Source organism: Portunus trituberculatus, chromosome 17 (assembly GCF_017591435.1).
Source record: "Portunus trituberculatus isolate SZX2019 chromosome 17, ASM1759143v1, whole genome shotgun sequence".
NCBI classification, from domain to species: Eukaryota; Metazoa; Arthropoda; class Malacostraca; order Decapoda; family Portunidae; genus Portunus; species Portunus trituberculatus.
This window is the reverse complement of record NC_059271.1, coordinates 18,177,677-18,196,953: the sequence shown is the minus strand read 5'-3', so window position 1 is coordinate 18,196,953 and position 19,277 is coordinate 18,177,677. Positions and strand designations below refer to the sequence as shown.

The following is a 19,277-nucleotide window of genomic DNA, read 5'->3' as shown; positions in this document are numbered from 1 at the left end:
TATATATATATATATATATACAGTGGTACCTCTAGACATGAAAGCTTCTGTATACAAAAATTTCATTTTACAAAACGATATGCAAAGATTTTTTCGCTTCATATTAAGAAAAATTACTCAGAATATGAAAGATACAAAACAAAACTCAAAATTCCTGCGTGCAGAAAATTTAAAAATTCTCGCCATTTAGAAACTGAAAAAATAAATAAATAAATACCGTATCTTACGGCTTGCAAGACACTGCATCTTGGAAGACGCACCCTAATATTTGAGAGAAATTTCTAAAAAAAAAAAAGTCATTCTCATACAAGAACACATTCACCATATACCCGACCACTGAACACAAAAACATAAGACGCAAGGAGTCTGCAAGACACTATTGTTTCACCACTCATTACAAATTTGCTGGAGCACTCACCACAAATTTAAAACTATGTAAATAAAAACACCATAGGTAAAATACATATACATAGTGAAACAGTCCACCTCTGTTTGTTTTAGTGGTGGGCAACGGCACATATTGGACGTATTGTTTACACTACGGAATCACTTGTCCGATCGCCAAAACTGAACGCGTCAGTGTTGCAGTTCATATCTATTTTATTTTGCAATCATGCTTCACAGGCTTTATCATTGTGAATATAATTCACAAGTGGAGTTTTGACTCTTGCTTGAATGAATAAGCCATTTGGATGGTCTATTAATAAAAGTATAAAGGCACCTGTTATGTATTTACCTAATTGTAGTTTTGCAGGGCCTGGGCTTTAAGCTCGTGTGGCCCCATCTCCATATCTACACTTATCCAATCTTACTTTAAAAGTATGCACACTCATTGGAGACACTACTTCTTCATTTACACTGTTCCACGTCTCAATACATCTTTGCGGGAAACTATATTTTTTAACATCTCTCAGACATCTTCCCTTTCTCAGCTTTTTACTATGCAATCTTGTGCTTCGAATGCCATATTCTTCTCTCAGGATCAGTTTCTCATTATCCACTTGGTCCATTCCATTGATCAATTTATAAACTTGTACCAGATCTCCTCTCTCCCTTCTTTGTTCCAAGGTTGATAGATCCATAGCCTTTAGTCTCTCCTCATATGTCATCCCTTCAAATTCTGGAACCATTCTTGTAGCCATTTTTTGTAGTCTCTCCAACTTCCTCATGTGTTTCTTTTTATGAGGGGTCCACACTACTCCTGCATATTCCAATCTGGGTCTTATTATAGTACTTATCAATTTCTTCATCATTTCTTTGTCCATGTAGTGAAATGCTACTCCAATATTCCTTAGCAAATTATATGTCTCTAAAAATTCTATCAATATGGCTTACTGGTTGATTGTTTTCTTCCATCGTCACTCCTAAGTCCTTTTCCTTTTTTACTTTCTCCAGTTCTACTCCATCTCCCATCTTATAGATTCCCACAGGTCGTCTTTCATTCTTTCCCATTTCCATGACATGGCTTTTGTTCACATTGAATTCCATTTCCACTTTTACTCCATTCCCAGATCTTATTTAGGTCTTCTTGCAGTATTTCACAATCCTCTTTTTGCTTTATAACTCTGCACAGTTTCGTATCATCTGCAAACAAATTTATGTAGCTGTTCACTCCTTCTGGCATGTCGTTAATATAAATGAGGAAAAGTATTGGTGCCAATACTGATCCCTGTGGCACTCTGCTTTCTACTGCTCTCCACTTGGACTTCATATCTTTAACTACCGTCCTTATTTCTCTCCCCTTCAAATAATTTTCTATCCATCTCAATGTGCTTCCTTTTAAGCCACCCTTCTCCTCTAACTTCCATAGTAATCTTGCATGTGGCACTTCGTCAATTGCCTTTTTTAAATCCAAATAAATACAGTCAACCCATCCCTCTCTCTCTTGTACTCTATCAACTATTCTAGAATAGAAACTCAATAAATTAGTTACACATGACCGTCTTTTTCTAAAACCAAATTTGTTGTCTTCAAAAAATTTGATCCATTGTTTCTTTATTATTCTTTCACACATCTTGCATATTACACTAGTTAGTGATACCAGTCTGTAATTTAAAGGTTCTTCCTTCCTTCCACTCTTATATATGGGAACCACCTCAGCTCTCTTCCATCTTACTGGTACTGTTCCATTTTCTATTCAGCATTTTATGATGTTGTATATAGGACTTGCTAGTTCTTCCCTACATTCTTTCAGTATTCTGCCTGAGACTTCATCCAGTCCCATTGCCTTCTCTTCATCCAGTTCCTTCATTAACTCTTTTATTTCAAGCTTGGTTACTTTAATTTTTTTCATATAGACGGTCTCTCTATTACCCTGTGGCCTTTCAAATTTGGATTCCTTAGAAAAGACCTCCTGAAATTTATTATTTAATAGTTCTGCCATACTTTTTGGGTGTTCCACAATCCCGTTCTCTCCTTTTAACCTTTCTATTGTTTCTTTTTGCCTAATTTTTCCCTTTATGAATCTGTAGAACAATTTTGGTTGCTCCTTATATTTTTTGACAATGTCCTTTTCAAAGCTCTTTTCCTCTTCCTTCCTCACCTTAACATATTCATTTCTCACTGCCTTGAAGTTTTCCTTATTTACTGGATTTCTATTTCTCCTCCACCTTTTCCATGCTCCATCTCTTTTCTGCTTTGCCCTAGCACACCTTGCATTAAACCAATCTTTCTTTCCTTCTTCTTTTGGTCTATATTTCGGGACATATTCCCTGATTCCTGTTTTGTATATGTATTTCCAAAAAATAAGTTAGACTTCTCTTGAATCGTCTCTAAGTTTTCCATATCCTCCCAGTTTACGTTTTTAAAATAGTTCTTAAGATTCTCAATATCAGCCTTTCTGTAATTTAATGTGTGTGCATGTACGTAAATGTGTGTTGCTATGAGATGAGGGAGCGGGCCATTTAATCCACACGCCGAGTAGGCTGCAGGAAAGGATTATGGTATTGGAAATACTTATAACAGTTAATAATAATAATTTTAAGTGTTTCGTAAAGTTAAGTGTTAATGTTTCCTGCCATTTTCTATATTTTCTTCTGTTTGCCCTCTTCCTCTGCTACCACTTTTGCTTTCGGATATCGCCTCACCTGAAAGGCAAGGTTCCACATTTTCGTATCATTTTCGTATCATTATTTTTCATTTATTATTGCATTATGTTCTATTATCTATTTCATTTACAGGTATTAACGGTTAGGTTAGGTGTATTGAATTATTTAAATGTATTTGGCTCTTATTTCATTCTGGTTTTACCCTTATTATAAAATCTAATGTGGTGTTTTCGTAGGGCTTGGAATGAATTAGGTGATTTACATGTAAAATGCTACTCATTATATGAAAAAATCATGATACGAAAGCCACTCCGGAACTAATTAATCTTGTATCTCGAGGTACCACTGTATATATATATATATATATATATATATATATATATACAGTAAGGTCTCGGGTTACGTTGGTCTCGAGTTACGTCAAACTCGCACTTACGTCAGTCCACTATAAGGCAATTTAAGATTTTAAAAATTGAAAATTTATAAATCGTAGAGCGCGGGGTTTATTGTTATTGTTGGCCGCCAGGCGTCACTAGTGGTTATCTGCCTTACCGCCCACCTCACGCTTGAATACAATAACACTCTACGTACCTCAGTTCCACTACACCGTCGCCCCTGGCAGGAGTGTTCCTACATCTGCGTTTGCTGACTATCTTAGTATCTTGCTCAATGGCACCAAAAAGAAAACTCCTGAGTGATAGCAGTGATGCTAAGAAAAGGAAAACCATTACGCTACAAGAAAAAGTGGACATAATTAAAAGACATGAGAAGGGAGGCAGCAGCTGTGTATAAGGGAGTGAAGAAGAAAATGGGAAGCCCGTTACCATGACAACGGGGAGGTTGACGACCTTGAGGGCTCGTGCACATATCACAACAATAACAACTCCGGAGCCTTCGTCTGGGCCACACGACACTCGCAGCTCACTTGCACTGTCTGCGCCTGTCTGCTGATCCCTATTGCCCTTTCCTATTGCATTTCCTGCTCTGCTGCCCACGCTTCTACTCCCACCGCACTGCACTACGCTCCCAGCTGTCCACCCTGGGCGTCACAACATTCGACCTGCCTATCCTCCTGGCGGCCTCAGGCGTCCACCCCTCTGGCAACATGCAGTCCTTCGTGTTTGCGGCCCTAATCAACAACAAAAACAAGCTTGTGTTTCATATTCCTACATACTTGTAAATAATATAACAATATAACCTTTTACTTATATAACGCTTCTACTCCTACCGCACTCCACAAAGCTCCCAGCTGTCCTGCCCTGGGCGTCACAACATTGAACCTGCCCACCCTCCTGCCGGCCTCAGGCCGCCCCTCTCAGCAACCTGCAGTCCTTCGCGTTCGCAGCCCTAATCAATATATTCCTACATAGTTGTAAATAATATACCAATATAACAATATAACCTTTTACTTACCTGAATAACCATAAAAAATGATTGGTTGAAAACTCGATAATATGCTTTGAAAGTACAAAAACTCGAGTTACGTACAAAATCGACTTACGTCATGTTTCAGGAACGTAACTCTGACGTAACTCGGGACCTTACTGTATATATATATATATATATATATATATATATATATATATATATATATATATATATATATATATATATATATATACAGTAAAGTCCCGGGTTACGTCGGTCTCGAGTTACGTCAAACTCGTAGTTACGTCAGTCCACTATAAGGCAATTTAAGATTAAAAAAATTGAAAATTTATAAATCGTAAAGCGCAGGATTTATTGTTATTGTTGGTGGTTACCCGTCACACCACCCGCCTCACGCTTGAATACAATAACACCCTGCCTCAGTTCCACCACACCGGCGCCCCTGGCAAGAGTGTTATCCTACATCTGCGTTTACTGACTCAAGTTCTTAGTATCTTGCTCAATGGCACCAAAGAGAAAACTCCTTAGTGACAGCAGTGATGGTAAGAAAAGGAAAACCATTACGCTACAAGAAAAGAGGACATAATTAAAAGACATGAGAAGGGAGGCAGCAGCTGTGGGTGAGGGAGTGAAGAAGAAAATGGGAAGCCCATTACCATGACAACGGGGAGGTTGACGACCTTGAGGGTTCGCACACCCATCACAACAATAACAACTCCGGAGCCTCGCCTGGGCAACACGACACTCGCAGCTCACTTGCACCGTCTGCGCCTGTCTGTTGATCCCTATTGCCCTTTCCTATTGCATTTCCTGCCCCGCTGCCAACGCTTCTACTCCCACCGCACTGCACTACGCTCCCAGCTGTCTGCCCTGGGCATCACAACATTCGACCTGCCCACCCTCCTGGCGGCCTCAGGGCCACCCCTCTCGGCAACCTGCAGTCCTTCGCGTTCGTGGGTAAATTTGTTTCCAATCAACTTCTGTACATCAATAACTATGTCACTGATTATTACAATAGAGGATTCTTAGTTGATGTATTTTTTTACTACAAGAAAGCTTTTGATGTAGTCAACCATCAACTGCTCCTTACTATGTTACACAGCATTGGTATCAGAGGCACTCTCTTGGGATGGCTTCATGATTATTCATCTGGAAGGACAATGAAAGTTATTGTTCAGGGCTCTCCAAGTTGTAGTGTTCATGTTAGGAGTGGTGTTCCTCAAGGTTCTGTGATTGGGCCTCTCTTATTCCTAGTGTACATCAATCTTGTTGTTTCTAATTTGACAAGCAAATGTTGCTTTTTTGCTGATGATCTTAAATTATATATACCTAGCTGCCCCAGTCTCTAAAGCTGACTTCAAACTAAGCTATTATGTAGTACTAATGCAGAGAGATGTAAACAAACTCCTTGAGACCAGTCTTTCATGAGGCTTGTTTTCTGTTGAAAATTGTGTCACAATTAGATTTTGTAGACATTTCCATAATGCACCTGATTTATTTCCATATTTTATTGGTACTCAACAAATTCCACTCAAGCAAATTTTTTTTTTTTTTTTTTTTATTACGGTAAGGCCTATAGAACCTGTAGGCACACTTGAGTATTTAGGAAGCACTGTTCAGCTTCCACCCATTAGTGGCGCAGGCAATTTTATTTATAGTGGTACCCATATTAGGGCCCATATCACCACCCAAGCTCATCTTGGGTGTAACCACTTAGAACCTGGGTATCATGGTGACATGTAGGTAACTTTAAACCACTCGACAAATAGCAAAGTGTTTTAAGGCTGTACGTGGTGGGATTCGAACCTACGCATGGACATCTGCCCAATCCACGTTCCACTCTAGCCCTGACTAGTACAGGAGATTAAGGAACAGAGTTATCAAGGAGATCAAAACAGCCAAGGCTAGCTACTACCCAGACAAAATTCACCATCTCAAGTTTGCTAACAACAGACAGTGGTACAAAAAGATTAAGTCTTTGTGTGGTTTACAAAAACAAGCCTCTTCTCTTCCCTGTATTTCACACCTTTCACCTGACAACGCGGCCGAAGAGATTAATGGTCACTTCGCTGTGATCTGTCAGACACTTTCTCCCCTTCACTCTACTACTCTCCCAGCCTACCTCCCTGCCCCCTCCCCTCCACCCCCTGTCCAGGAGGTTGGTGTTTACAGGAAGCTTCTTAAATTTAAACTAAACAGATCCACCACTCCCACTGACCTCCCCATCAAAATTTACAGAGAATTTGCCCCAGAACTTGCCACACCCTTTGCTCTATCATCAACGCCTCCCTTTCTCAACATTCCTGCCCCGATGACTGGAAGACATCTTACGTCACCCCCCTCCCCAAAACTTCCAATCCACAGTCACTGAATGATCTAAGACCAGTCGCCATCACCCCTATACCCAGCCTTATCTGTGAAGATTTTGTGTTCGACTGGGCCTATAACAAAATTTGTAACTCTATTGACACACAACAATTTGGTAATATTAAATCCACCTCCACATCTCACTACCTTGTCAGCTTCCTGGAATTCGTCCACAGCCACCTGGACAAACGCAACACTTCTCTAGCTATTGCTTTTGTGGACTTCAGAAAGGCCTTTGATCTTGTTGATCACACTGTTGTGATAAATAAAGCCATCACTCTGGGTCTCTCTCCCTACCTGATAGCGTGGCTGGCAGACTTCCTCACGGGAAGGCGTCAGGCCGTTCGTTATCAGGGCTCTGTCTCCTCTTTCCAACAGCTCACATGTGGGGTCCCTCAGGGGACCAAGATGGGTCCTCCGTGCTTCCTCATCCTTATCAACGATGCTCTCGTCCACACCCCCCACCACTGGAAGTATGTGGACGACTGCACCGTGGGCGTACCCGTCAACAACACCAACCCAGACTTCTCAGCACTTCAGTCCACTCTTAACCAACTACAGACGTGGACGGAGGACAACAAAATGACCATCAACCACACCAAGACCGTGGTGATGCACATTTGTACCTCCACAGCAGCAGTCCCCCTCCCCAGCTATCTGTGGGCCCTCACTCCCTCCAGGTGGTCCGCAGCACCAAGCTTCTAGGTGTCTTGGTGGACGATCAGTTATCATGGAAGCAGCATGTTTCCACCATCATCAGGTCACCCTCATACAAGATCTATATGCTGCGCCGACTCAGGTCCCAGGGTGCACCGGCAGATGAGCTGAGGGGAGTGTACCTCACCTTTATACTCCCTAAGCTCATGTACACCTCCCCAGCGTGGTCCTCCTCCCTGAACTTCACACAACAACAACAGCTGGAGAGGGTTCAGAAGAGGGCGTTCAGGGTCATCCGTGGGCCTGCCTACAGGTCCTACGAGGACGCCCTGACCTGCCTGAGTCTGCCGAGGCTGGCCACAAGACACCAGGAAGCCTTGGAAAAATTTTGGGAAGGGCTGCTGCATCATCCACATCTCCGCCACCTGCTACCCCCAGACGTGCCTCCCCCTGCCCGCACCAACCGACACCAGAACCACGTGGCGCCCTTAAGAGCACTGCGCACTGAGCAGTACTGTAATAGACCTATTTCAAATACAACAACGAACAGTATAGAGTAGGCAATAGGTAGAAGTGAGAAGGGAGAGGAGGCTTGAACATGACGGTTCTATTAACGCTGGTAAGCTTGCAAACAAGTCATAAAACCTTGCCGTAACCCAAACAACACGATAGGGGATATGCACCCATCAGCTTCTTGAATAATGTATCCCATTTGTCACATCCAGGGACAACTCCACGTGGAGTACATTTCTATTGGTCAGTTACTTATATGACGTCATGCTTCCAGCCTCACCGTCCTACATTCTACCATTTTCATAAGCAGATCTGTACCGGCGCTCATACCCTTAAGACATGACTTCTGTAACAGTCACAGAGAGAGAGAGAGAGAGAGACAGCAGCGTGAGTATGAAGTGTGATTGAAACGGTGCCGAACTTTGTAAATTGTGAAGAACATCTATTTTGTAATAAACAAAGAAAAGGAACATAATCTACTTATTGACCAAAGGACAAACATCCGCTACCACGATACACACCGGCCCCCCCACCGTACAGTACCACCTTAGCGCGGTGTCCACTATGGTGCGAGCCATAAATAAATAAATAAATAAGTAAATTCTTGGTTAAGTTAGATCCATAGTTAGGTTAAGCATTTCATTGTTTTAATGTCCCCCCCTGTACATTTTCAGTGTAAATTTTTTGTTGCACTGCCAAATTAATAAACCGTATATTATTATTATTATTATTAATCCCACGCTCACCACCTTATCCACTGCGCCACTGCATAAGGACCTGGGTGCATGGGTAGACAATGAACTTAAGTTCCATCTACATGTAAGAGAAACTGCAATGAAGGCAAGTCGGGTGAAGTTTGGCATTCTAAAAGGCACAGTGTGCTGCTCCCCTGAATTTATGAAAGCTGTATTTGTTACCCATATACAACCAATCCTGGACTACTCGTCTGTGGTGTGGAACACAGGCTACCTTGGCAATCTTAGATTGTTGGAGGGAGTACAGCAGAAGTGGACAAAGATGATAGATATCTGCACTTAAGTTGTATTCAATTAAAGGCTGCTTTGCTGATCTTATCATGGTTTATAAGATTTTACATGGCTTGTGCCCTGATTTAGATCTCATTTGTCAGGAACAATATTGTTGGAACGAGAGGTCACTCCTATAAGTTGACTATTCCTTGCTATATGACTGAAGCCAGAGCTCGATTTTTTCAATTAGGGTGTTGCCTGTTTGGAATGATCTCCCTAAACATGTTGTAACTGTAATTTATGTCGCTGCATTAACTCATCACATGAAGGATTGACAGCAAGGCTGAACTGCCTGGCCACAGCAGAGGCCCACCTCAGCTGCGTCCATGATAGAATGAAATTCTACAAAAATATCAAAAGTAAGTAAGTGGTTGGCACTACTAAGAGTGACATAGGATAGGACACCAACTTCACAACCTTACCTAGCCACCACCACTTCACACTCAACCCTTTCATAACACAACTTTAAGATAAACTATTTATTCCTAACTATGAGATGCATCAGAACACTTACCCAGCACTAATATTGCAGTTACCCATTGTTGTGGAGTGGGTCGCTAAGGTGATAGCAAGTGATAATAATTTGCCTTATCTACGTACTAACCCTGCCTTCGAGTTCAGAGGGGTCACTGCGACACTTCGGGCTGGCCCAGAGAACTGCACCATGTAAAGCTAAATAAGTACAGTACCCTTATTAAGTTGCAGCACTGTCACCTTTGCGGGGGCGTGACGAGTGAGCCAGATGAGGGATCCGCAGAAGGTGGTGTTGTTTACATTCATTTCGTCACGTTCCCAGCTCGGCGACCGAAGGAAATTTCCGCTCTGGCATCTTTTCTCCCACTTTACAATGCTTTATTCAACGTCGCAGACATATACCCTCATTAATTCTGCTATACTAGACTATGCAATATTTTTATCTTGATATGGTAATATCACTCTTACGTTCCTGGATAAAAAAAAAAAAAAAGAGAGAACACCTGACTTATGTAAGAGAAACTTAGCTAAATGTTCTACTGCGTTGCACTATCTGGTCAATATGCAGATCAATTTTGTGAGATTACTCGTCACTTTACCATTTTGCATTTTCAGTTGGGATTATATCACATCAAAATATCTCGCTATGTCCAGTACCTAGCTATATAATGAATCTAAGTAAGTGTAAGGAAGGTGCTACATATAAACAAAAAAATGATCTGTTTGTATTAAAAACCTAATGCATGAAGGATTGATGGATGAATTGATGATGTGCCATGTATGGGCAATGGAGAATGGTAACCAGGCTGGGAAATGCATTCTTATAAAACATGCAAAGGAAAACAGATAGAGAAATGACGCATTCTGGAAATCCCACGGAGTTTCGACGCAGTTGTAACCTTCCTCCTGGAGTAAGGGCGGGGCTCAGCCTGAGGTGAGAGGAATTGAGGTGGTTTCCGTAAAAAAAAAAAAAAAAAAAAAAAAAAAAGACGAAGCCAAGTCAAACATCTTCAAGGAGCTTCAATTCACTAATTCGTAGGAACATGCAATATGGTTTCGTGTGTGTGTGTGTGTGTGTGTGTGTGTGTGTGTGTGTGTGTGTGTGTATATATATATATATATATATATATATATATATATATATATATATATATATATATATATATATATATATATATATATATATATATATGTGTGTGTGTGTGTGTGTGTGTGTGTGTGTGTGTGTGTAATTCACCACCACCACCACGGTCGTCTGCTGGTCACCCAGCCAGTCTTCCCCATTACGGAGCGAGCTCAGAGCTCATAGACCGATCTTTGGGTAGGACTGAGTGTGTGTGTGTGTGTGTGTGTGTGTGTGTGTGTGTGTGTGTGTGTGTGTGTTTTATTCACCACGGTCACCTGGTGGTCACCCAGCCACCCTTTCCTCTACGGAAAGAGCTCAGAACTCATACTGACGATCTTCTGGTAATATCACACACCACACACACACCGGGAAAGCATGGTCTCAACCCCTCGAGTTACATCCCATATCTACTTACTGCTAGGTGAACAGAGGCTACACATTAACCCCTTCAGTACCATGACGCGTTTTCATATTCATTCTTCTTACTATTTGGTGATTTTACATAGCTTCATAAAACTTATGTCGGGATTAGAATAGTGAAGATTAACCTTCTAACCTCCACAGATTCTTCCTAATGCAAATACAATCGTCTAATCATACCCAAAAGTTAGGTAAAAATGCAATCCAATACTGAAGTAATTCAAAGGCTTGCCTATTTGTCTTGCCGCTCCCGGGACTCGAACCAGGGTCCTCTCGGTTGTGAGCCAAGCGTACTAATCATGTGTGTAATTCACCACCACGGTCGTCTGCTGGTCAACCAGCCAGCCTTCCCCATTACGGAGCGAACTCAGAGCTCATAGAGCGATCTTTGGATAGGACTGAGACCACAACACACTCCACACACCAGGAAAGCGAGGCCAGAAACCCTCGAGTTACATCCCGTACGTATTTGCTGCTAGGTGAACCGGGGATACACATTAAGAGGCTTGCCCATTTGCCTAGCTACTTTCCGGGACTGGAACCCGGACCCTCTCGGTTGTGAGTCGAGCTTGCTAAGCTCTACACTACTGTGTGTGTGTGTGTGTGTGTGTGTGTGTGTGTGTGTGTGTGTGTGTGTGTGTGTAATTCACCACGGTCGTCTGCTGGTCACCCAGCCAGCCTTTCCCATTACGAAGCGAGCTCAGAGGTCATAGACCGATCTTCGGGTAGGACTGAGACCACAACACACTCCACACACCGGGAAAGCGAGGCCACAACCACTCGAGTTACATCCCGTACCTATGTACTGCTAGGTGAACAGGGGCCACACATTAAAGAGGCTTGCCCATTTGCCTCGCCGCTTTCAGGGATTCGAACCTGAACCCTCTCGGTTGTGAGCCGTGTGTGTGTGTTTCACTGTTTGATCTGCTGCAGTCTCTGACGAGACAGCCAGACGTTACCCTACGGAACGAGCTCATAGCTCATTATTTCCGATCTTCGGATAGGCCTGAGACCAGGCACACACCACACACCGGGACAACAAGGTCACAACTCCTCGATTTACATCCCGTACCTACTCACTGCTAGGTGAACAGGGGCTACACGTGAAAGAAGACACACCCAAATATCTCCACCCGGTCGGGGAATCGAACCCCGGTCCTCAGTATGTGTGTGCGTGTGTGTAATTCACCTCGGTCACCTGCTGGTCACCCAGCCAGTCTTCCCCATTACGGAGAGAGCTCAGAGCTCATAGACCACAACACACTCTACACACCGGGAAAGCGAGGCCACAACCCCTCGAGTTACATCCCGTACCTATTTACAGCTAGGTGAACAGGGGCCACACATTAAGAGGCTTGCCCATTTGCCTCGCCGCTTCCCGGGGACTCAAACCCGGCCCTCTCGATTGTGAGTCAAGCGTGCTAACTACTACACTACGCGGTGTGTGTGTGTGTGTGTGTGTGTGTGTGTGTGTGTGTGTGTGTGTGCGCGCGCGCGCATATCACCACCATTGATCTGAGTTTGTTTGAAAATGAAGATATTTTGCATTTTTTTTTTTTTTACTTTTTTGTCACAAGAACCTAATCTTTCTTCACCATTAACAAACGTAACCAAAACTACAAGAAAAATTATGACATGAGAAATTCTACCCTCTGCTTGTGCAGAATGATATATATATATATATATATATATATATATATATATATATATATATATATATATATATATATATATATATATATATATATATATATATATAAAGAATATATATATATATATATATATATATATATATATATATATATAGGTGAACAACGTGAGTGTTGGTATTATGGAAAAGCCAGTTGGGCATGAAGTGTCCTTTGTTCTCATCTAGGTTTGCTTGAAGCTCAGAAATCTCGACATGAATAAATTAAATGTTAAATTTGGACAAGTGGGAATGTCGACTGTGTCCTCTCATGAAAGCCATGGACATAAAGGTAAGAGTGGAAGGGAGATTTTACTGATATCTCGATCTTAGTGGTGCTGAATACAACGAAAGATTGCATACATTGTTCTCACTGATCACTTACTCCTCTTCTCTTCGTTTTCCTCTTCTTTCACTCTCTATTGCTGTTAATCTCATGTACTGTACGTGCGATGAACAATCAGGCACTTTATCTCGATTCTTACCTGGTATCGCTACAACAGGTGTATCTCCAAGTGTCGCATAAAAGTGACAGTTCACTCATTGATACTTTTATTCAAAATAGTATACATCGAATAACGTCAGGTGTACGTACGCTGCAACAGACAGGGTTGCTCCAAGGTCGTGTACAGAGAGGCGACTACAACGACTGTCCTAAGAATGTTCAGCGACTTTACTCAAATGCCCACTTTGTCACGGAAAGAAAGACAGTGTAGATGAAGATGATGTGGCTGCTCTGACACCTAGCTCCAGTTCTTCCTCTCAATATGTCAGCCGGTAAACTGATCATCGGATTCCGAAGAACAATTCATAGGTACACATGGAGTAATTTAAGTGAGTATGGATAAACAATAAACACTAACAAGTATCTAAACCGAATGATGTCCCGGAGGTTTCAGTTTCGTGCACGAAAATGAATTATTGGCCATGGAGAGCACTGGGGTCATCAACAGCAGGGTAATTTAACAGACTTTGCTTCTTTATTCTCGCCAACACAGGTTCCTCGAATGTCTCAGGGTTATGCAGTATGACAACATGCCGCTTTGAGGGGACGGAATGTGATATTGTCCTTGCCTTACACTACAACTCTTCCTCACGAACGGAGACGACGATGAACAGAGAGAAAAGGCACATTTGCTGCAAAACTTTCGCAATGAATAACAAAGCCACTATGAATCTTTGAGGAACATATCAAATATACTTTTCTTTTATTTAACATTCTCCAGTCAGCGCCTGCGGGTTTTTAGGTGCGGGATACCTTTGACTCAAAAGCATATTTTTTGTCCCATTTTCAGGTAAAATATTTTCGTTTTACAAAATCACTTTATCCCTCACCCGTGCCTTCATCTCCATCCTCCTTTGCTGCTTCGTCCGAGGGTGGTGGATCTCCCGTTGCTTCAGGTTCTTCTTCTGCTGGCGCGTCTTCTGTTGGCGGGTCTTCTGTTGGCGGGTCTTCTGTTGGCGGGTCTTCTGCTGGCGGGTCCTCTGCGGGTGGATCTTCTGCAGGTGGATCTTCTGCAGGTGGATCTTCTGCAGGTGGATCCTCTGTAGGTGGATCCTCTGCTGGAGGGTCTTCTGCTGTTTCTTCCGGCTGTGGGCTGTCTGGCTGTGTTTCTTCTGGTTGATTATCTGCAGGTACCTCACCTTCTGCCTCTCCTGCTGTGGGCTGAGCTTCTTCAGTTGCTTCACTCTGAGGTTCCTCATCGGTGGCAGGTTCAGCGGGCGGGGCCTCACCCGCAGGTGCGGCTTCTTGTGCTGCTGATGGATTGACGTCGTTATTTTCATTAACATTTGCAATTTCTTCAGCTCCATCGCCCTCTTGCCTGGGCGAATCGGTGTTCTTACCTTGAGTAACGTCTGCCTTCGTCTCTGTCACTGCAGAGGACTCTCTTGCAGCGATGGCTTCTGTGACTTTGGTGTGACCTCTAGTGGTGGCCCACATGGGTAGGTTCAAGCTCTCGTTGCCCTCAGGCATCGGGATCATAAGGCTCTGGTACATTGCGTTGGCCTGAATGAACAAACACAAATAAACACACACACACACACACACACACACACACACACACACACACACACACACACACACACACACACACACACATAAATATTAATGACCAGATATTGTAGGCAAAAGAAATATGTTTAGATGATCTGATTTCAGATGAGAGTCTATTCAAAAGTTAATGCTGCACTGATTCAATATCTGTAACCTTTTGAGATAGGACATGGAAACAAAGCTTTAAGCAGCAGATATATATCATTGATCATACACTTAAACAAACTAAAACTGAGGTAAACACTTCTCAACTTTTGATGATGTGCCATAATTGTCGTCAAGTGATTTACGTTCACTGATAGAAGTCAATATATATATACATATATATATATATATATATATATATATATATATATATATATATATATATATATATATATATATATATATATATATATATATATATATATATATATATATATATATATATATATATATATATATATATATATATATATATATATATATATATATATATATATATATATATATATATATACGTAGTAGAGAGAGAGAGAGAGAGAGAGAGAGAGAGAGAGAGAGAGAGAGAGAGAGAGAGAGAGAGAGAGAGAGAGAGAGAGAGGAGTTTCAGTCCAGCCTCTCCAGCGACAAACAAGTTCTCACCGACCTGAAGGAGGGACAGTACGGCGTCCACGTTGTCAACCTTCGCTGCAATGACCAAAGGCGCCTCCAGGTCGTCCCTTCCAGCGTCCACCTTAGCCCCCGCCTGCACGAAGGAGACAAAAGGAGAAAGGAAGTCACGCACGATAAAGATTAATATGTTGTCGCGCTACCGATAGATCCAGATGTGTTTTACGAGGAAGGCACATGTCATCGCCTCGATTCGTCTCGTTGACTCTAATGTTCATCCAACCGATTCGTTCACAGAGGACTCCACATCCATGATCCTACAGCAACCATATTGATAACCATAAATATATCTCGTCACCCTTTTACCAATGTGCTTCGAGGGTCACTAACATGATTTGCATGTCACCAAGACCATCACCAGCAGTAAAAAATAAATAGTATCACCATCTCCAGTCACGCAATTTTACTACACTTAGAAATTATACATGCACGTGATGAAAATGAAGTCAGTTGCTTGTTAAGTATTTACGAAAGTCAGCAAGAGAGAATGAAAGATATCGGACGATTAAAGTATGATAAACTTATAATGATACTGCATGTATGATGGATGGTGTTAGTGTTGGTGGTGGAGGTGCTATGCCTGCGGGAGGGCCAGTTGGGATGGGGACGGCACACATCGTTAAGGACACGAATCTCTACCAATTACGGGTCGTAGGCCAATCAGAAGGCCACGTCTCTCTTAAGTAATAGCAGCCGCCAGTGGGGAACTGCTGGTGGGGCACGCGAGACTGGGGAGCGGAGGCAGCGGCGTCAATGGCGACGGTGTGATAATGTTGGCAGCCTGTCCTACACACCGCAACCCCTTCAGGAGATACCACTCATCATAGATATCATATTATTATCATTATTATTATTATTATTATTATTATTATTATTGCTATTATTATTTTTATTATTATTATTAGTCATTATTATTATTGCTATAAATATTATTATTATCATCGTCATCATCGATCATAATCAGTAGTAGTAGTAGTAGTAGTAGTAGTAGTAGTAGTAGTAGTAGTAGTAGTAGTAGTAGTAGTAGTAGTGTGTTTATGTATGTATGTATTAATTATCAAGTAAACGAAGAAAGTGTACTATAGTTTCTCTAACTAGTAGCCAGAGAAGGTGCAACAGTGTGCAACATACGCAACAAATCGGATCATAACATAAAGCCAATGTGTCCTCTCTATCTAATATCATCTGTCTACTGTTCTCCCCGCTCATTTCTAACCAAACCCAACCTTTCCACCTATTCCCTCCTGTCAATTCCTAACCTATCTATCCCTCACTCTATTGATCTTCCGCCCTATACTCGTATTTTTACCTGTGTGTGTGTGTGTGTGTGTGTGTGTGTAATTTACCTCGGTTGCCTGCTGGTCGCTCAGCCAGTCTTCCCCATTACGGAGCGAGCTCAAAGCTCATAGACCGATTTTCGGGTAGGACTGAGACCACAATACACTCCACACACCGGGAAAGGAAGGCCACAACCCTTGAGTTACATCCCGTACCTATTTACTGCTAGGTGAACAGGGGCCACACATTAAGAGGCTTGCCCATTTGCCTCGCCGCTTCCCGTGACTCGAACCCGGCCCTCTCGATTGTGAGTCGAGCGAGCTAACCACTACACTACGCGGCGTGTGTGTGTGTGTGTGTGTGTAATTCACTGTTTGATCTGCTGCAGTCTCTGACGAGACAGCCAGACGTTACCCTACGGAACGAGCTCAAAGCTCATTGTTTTCGATCTTCGGATAGGCCTGATACCAGGCACACACCACACACCGGGACAACAAGGTCACAACTCCTCGATTTACATCCCGTACCTACTCACTGCTAGGTGAACAGGGGCTACACGTGAAAGGAGACACATCCAAATATCTCCACCCGGACGGGGAATCGAACCCCGGTCATCTGGCTTGTGAAGCCAGCGCTCTAACCACTGAGCTACCGGGCCGTGTGTGTGTGTGTGTGTGTGTGTGTGTGTGTGATTCACCTCGGTCGTCTGCTGGTCACCCAGCCAGTCTTCCCCATTACGGAGCGAGCTCAGAGCTCATAGACCGATCTTCGGGTAAGACTGAGACCACAACACACTCCACACACCGGGAAAGCGAGGCCACAACCCATCGAGTTATATCCCGTACCTATTTACTGCTAGGTGAACAGGGGCTACACATTAAGAGGCTTGCCCAGTTGCCTCGCCGCGCCGGGACTTGAACCCGGCCCTCTCGATTGTGAGTCGAGCGTGCTAACCACTACTGTGTGTGTGTTTCACTGTTTGATCTGCTGCAGTCTCTGACGAGACAGCCAGACGTTACCCTACGGAACGAGGTCAGAGCTCATTATTTCCGATCTTCGGATAGGCCTGAGACCAGGCACACAACACACACCGGAACAACAAGGTCACAACTCTTCGATTTACATCCCGTACCTATTCACTGCTAGGTGAACAGGGGCTACACGTGAAAGGAGACACACCCAAATATCTCCATCCGGCCGGGGAATCGAACCCCGGTTCTCTCGCTTGTGAAGCCAGCGCTCTAACCACTGAGCTACCGTGTGTGTGTGTGTGTGTGTGTGTGTGTGTGTGTGTGTTTAGTCGTTCTAATATACTTTGCATATGAGTGATTTGTTGCACAATGCTAGTTATGTAATTCGTGGTCAATAAATATCGAACTATCTATAAGTCTGCTGGACCCACCTGAAGGAGCTCGGTCATGGCGTTTGGGCAGGTGCTGGTGATGGCCACAGCAAGAGGCGTCATCTTGTCTCGATTCAAGAGTTCCAAATCCACTCCTGCCTGAAGACATAATACATCGTACATTATATAAGATCCAAGGTCTCTCTCTCTCTCTCTCTCTCTCTCTCTCTCTCTCTCTCTCTCTCTCTCTCTCTCTCTCTCTCTCTCTCTCTCTCTCTCCCCTCTACAGCGACATTCAAAAGAAGTGACCCAGCCAATGTGTGGGTAGTGGTCGAATGGATGATGGATGGGTGATGTTAAGGAAAGAGTTGGAAGAAGAAGAAGAAGAAGAAGAAGAAGAAGAAGAAGAAGAAGAAGAAGAAGAAGAAGAAGAAGAAGAAGAAGAAGAAGAAGAAGAAGAAGAAGAAGAAGAAGATGATGAAGTAGAAGAAGAAGAAAAGGAAAAAAAATACTAATTTGTACCTGTATATCAATAGGAGAAAACACACACACACACACACACACACACACACACACACACACACACACTTCACTGATCACCTTACATACTCGTACATAGTCTATATACATACACAGAAAAAAAAAATCCTCTCTTTCCCCCTCAACCTATGCCTCGAATCAGGAACAAAATATCACATGGGGGAAAGCGGACAGGGCGTTGTTTCTTACGGGAGTGAAAGTACGTAAAGACCGAGTGTTCCATCATCAAAGGGTGTTGTTGTTTGCCATTGTTCATCATCGTCAACACAATCAATACATTTTCTCTCACTCTCGCTCTCTCTCTCTCTCTCTCTCTCTCTCTCTCTCTCTCTCTCTCTCTCTCTCTTCTGGCAGGAGGAAGGAAGCGAGTAAGTGGGCTATGTAAAGTACAAGCCAGAATTTTAAAACATTTTGCTCTCTCACCATCACTGCTCTTCAAAAGCTCTAGTTAAAGATACTCGTGTCTTTAAGGGCATTTTTATGATTCTGGTGATGGATTGGCAAGATTTCTAGCTAAACAAACGGAGAAACTGTCTTGAAAACCCGGCTAGTCGTCTCTGTGGCCTTGGAGAATTGCCGTGGGGAGAAAGCAAGGTGTTTCTGAATACAGGTGTCAGTATGGACATAGGATCAGATGGGAGAGAATAAACAGGGAGAAATACTACATGGGCTAAGAACAAATGAGGAACGAATGAACAAGGA

At 42.8% G+C, this 19,277-nt stretch overlaps 2 protein-coding genes across 6 annotated transcripts in view; both read right to left on the bottom strand.

Annotated features, from left to right (window-relative positions):
• LOC123505012 (KICSTOR subunit 2-like) overlaps window positions 1-9,650 on the bottom strand; it is a 61,054-nt gene extending 51,404 nt beyond the window's left edge. The window contains 1 exon segment of the mRNA XM_045256019.1: window positions 9,516-9,650. Coding sequence (XP_045111954.1) covers window positions 9,516-9,541 — 26 coding nt within the window. The 5' untranslated portion in view covers window positions 9,542-9,650.
• Window positions 9,651-13,243: 3,593 nt separating this feature from the next.
• LOC123504979 (fibrous sheath CABYR-binding protein-like) overlaps window positions 13,244-19,277 on the bottom strand; it is a 73,185-nt gene continuing 67,151 nt past the window's right edge. For 4 of the 5 annotated variants that reach the window (XM_045255967.1, XM_045255966.1, XM_045255964.1 and 1 more), the window contains exons 5-7: window positions 18,096-18,194; window positions 15,393-15,491; window positions 13,244-14,716 (exon numbers count right to left, since the gene is read on the bottom strand). In XM_045255967.1, the coding sequence (XP_045111902.1) occupies window positions 14,033-14,716; window positions 15,393-15,491; window positions 18,096-18,194 (882 nt within the window). In that variant the 3' untranslated portion in view covers window positions 13,244-14,032. The remainder of the gene's footprint in view (window positions 14,717-15,392; window positions 15,492-18,095; window positions 18,195-19,277) is intronic. The other variant, XM_045255968.1, reaches the window with a different exon arrangement.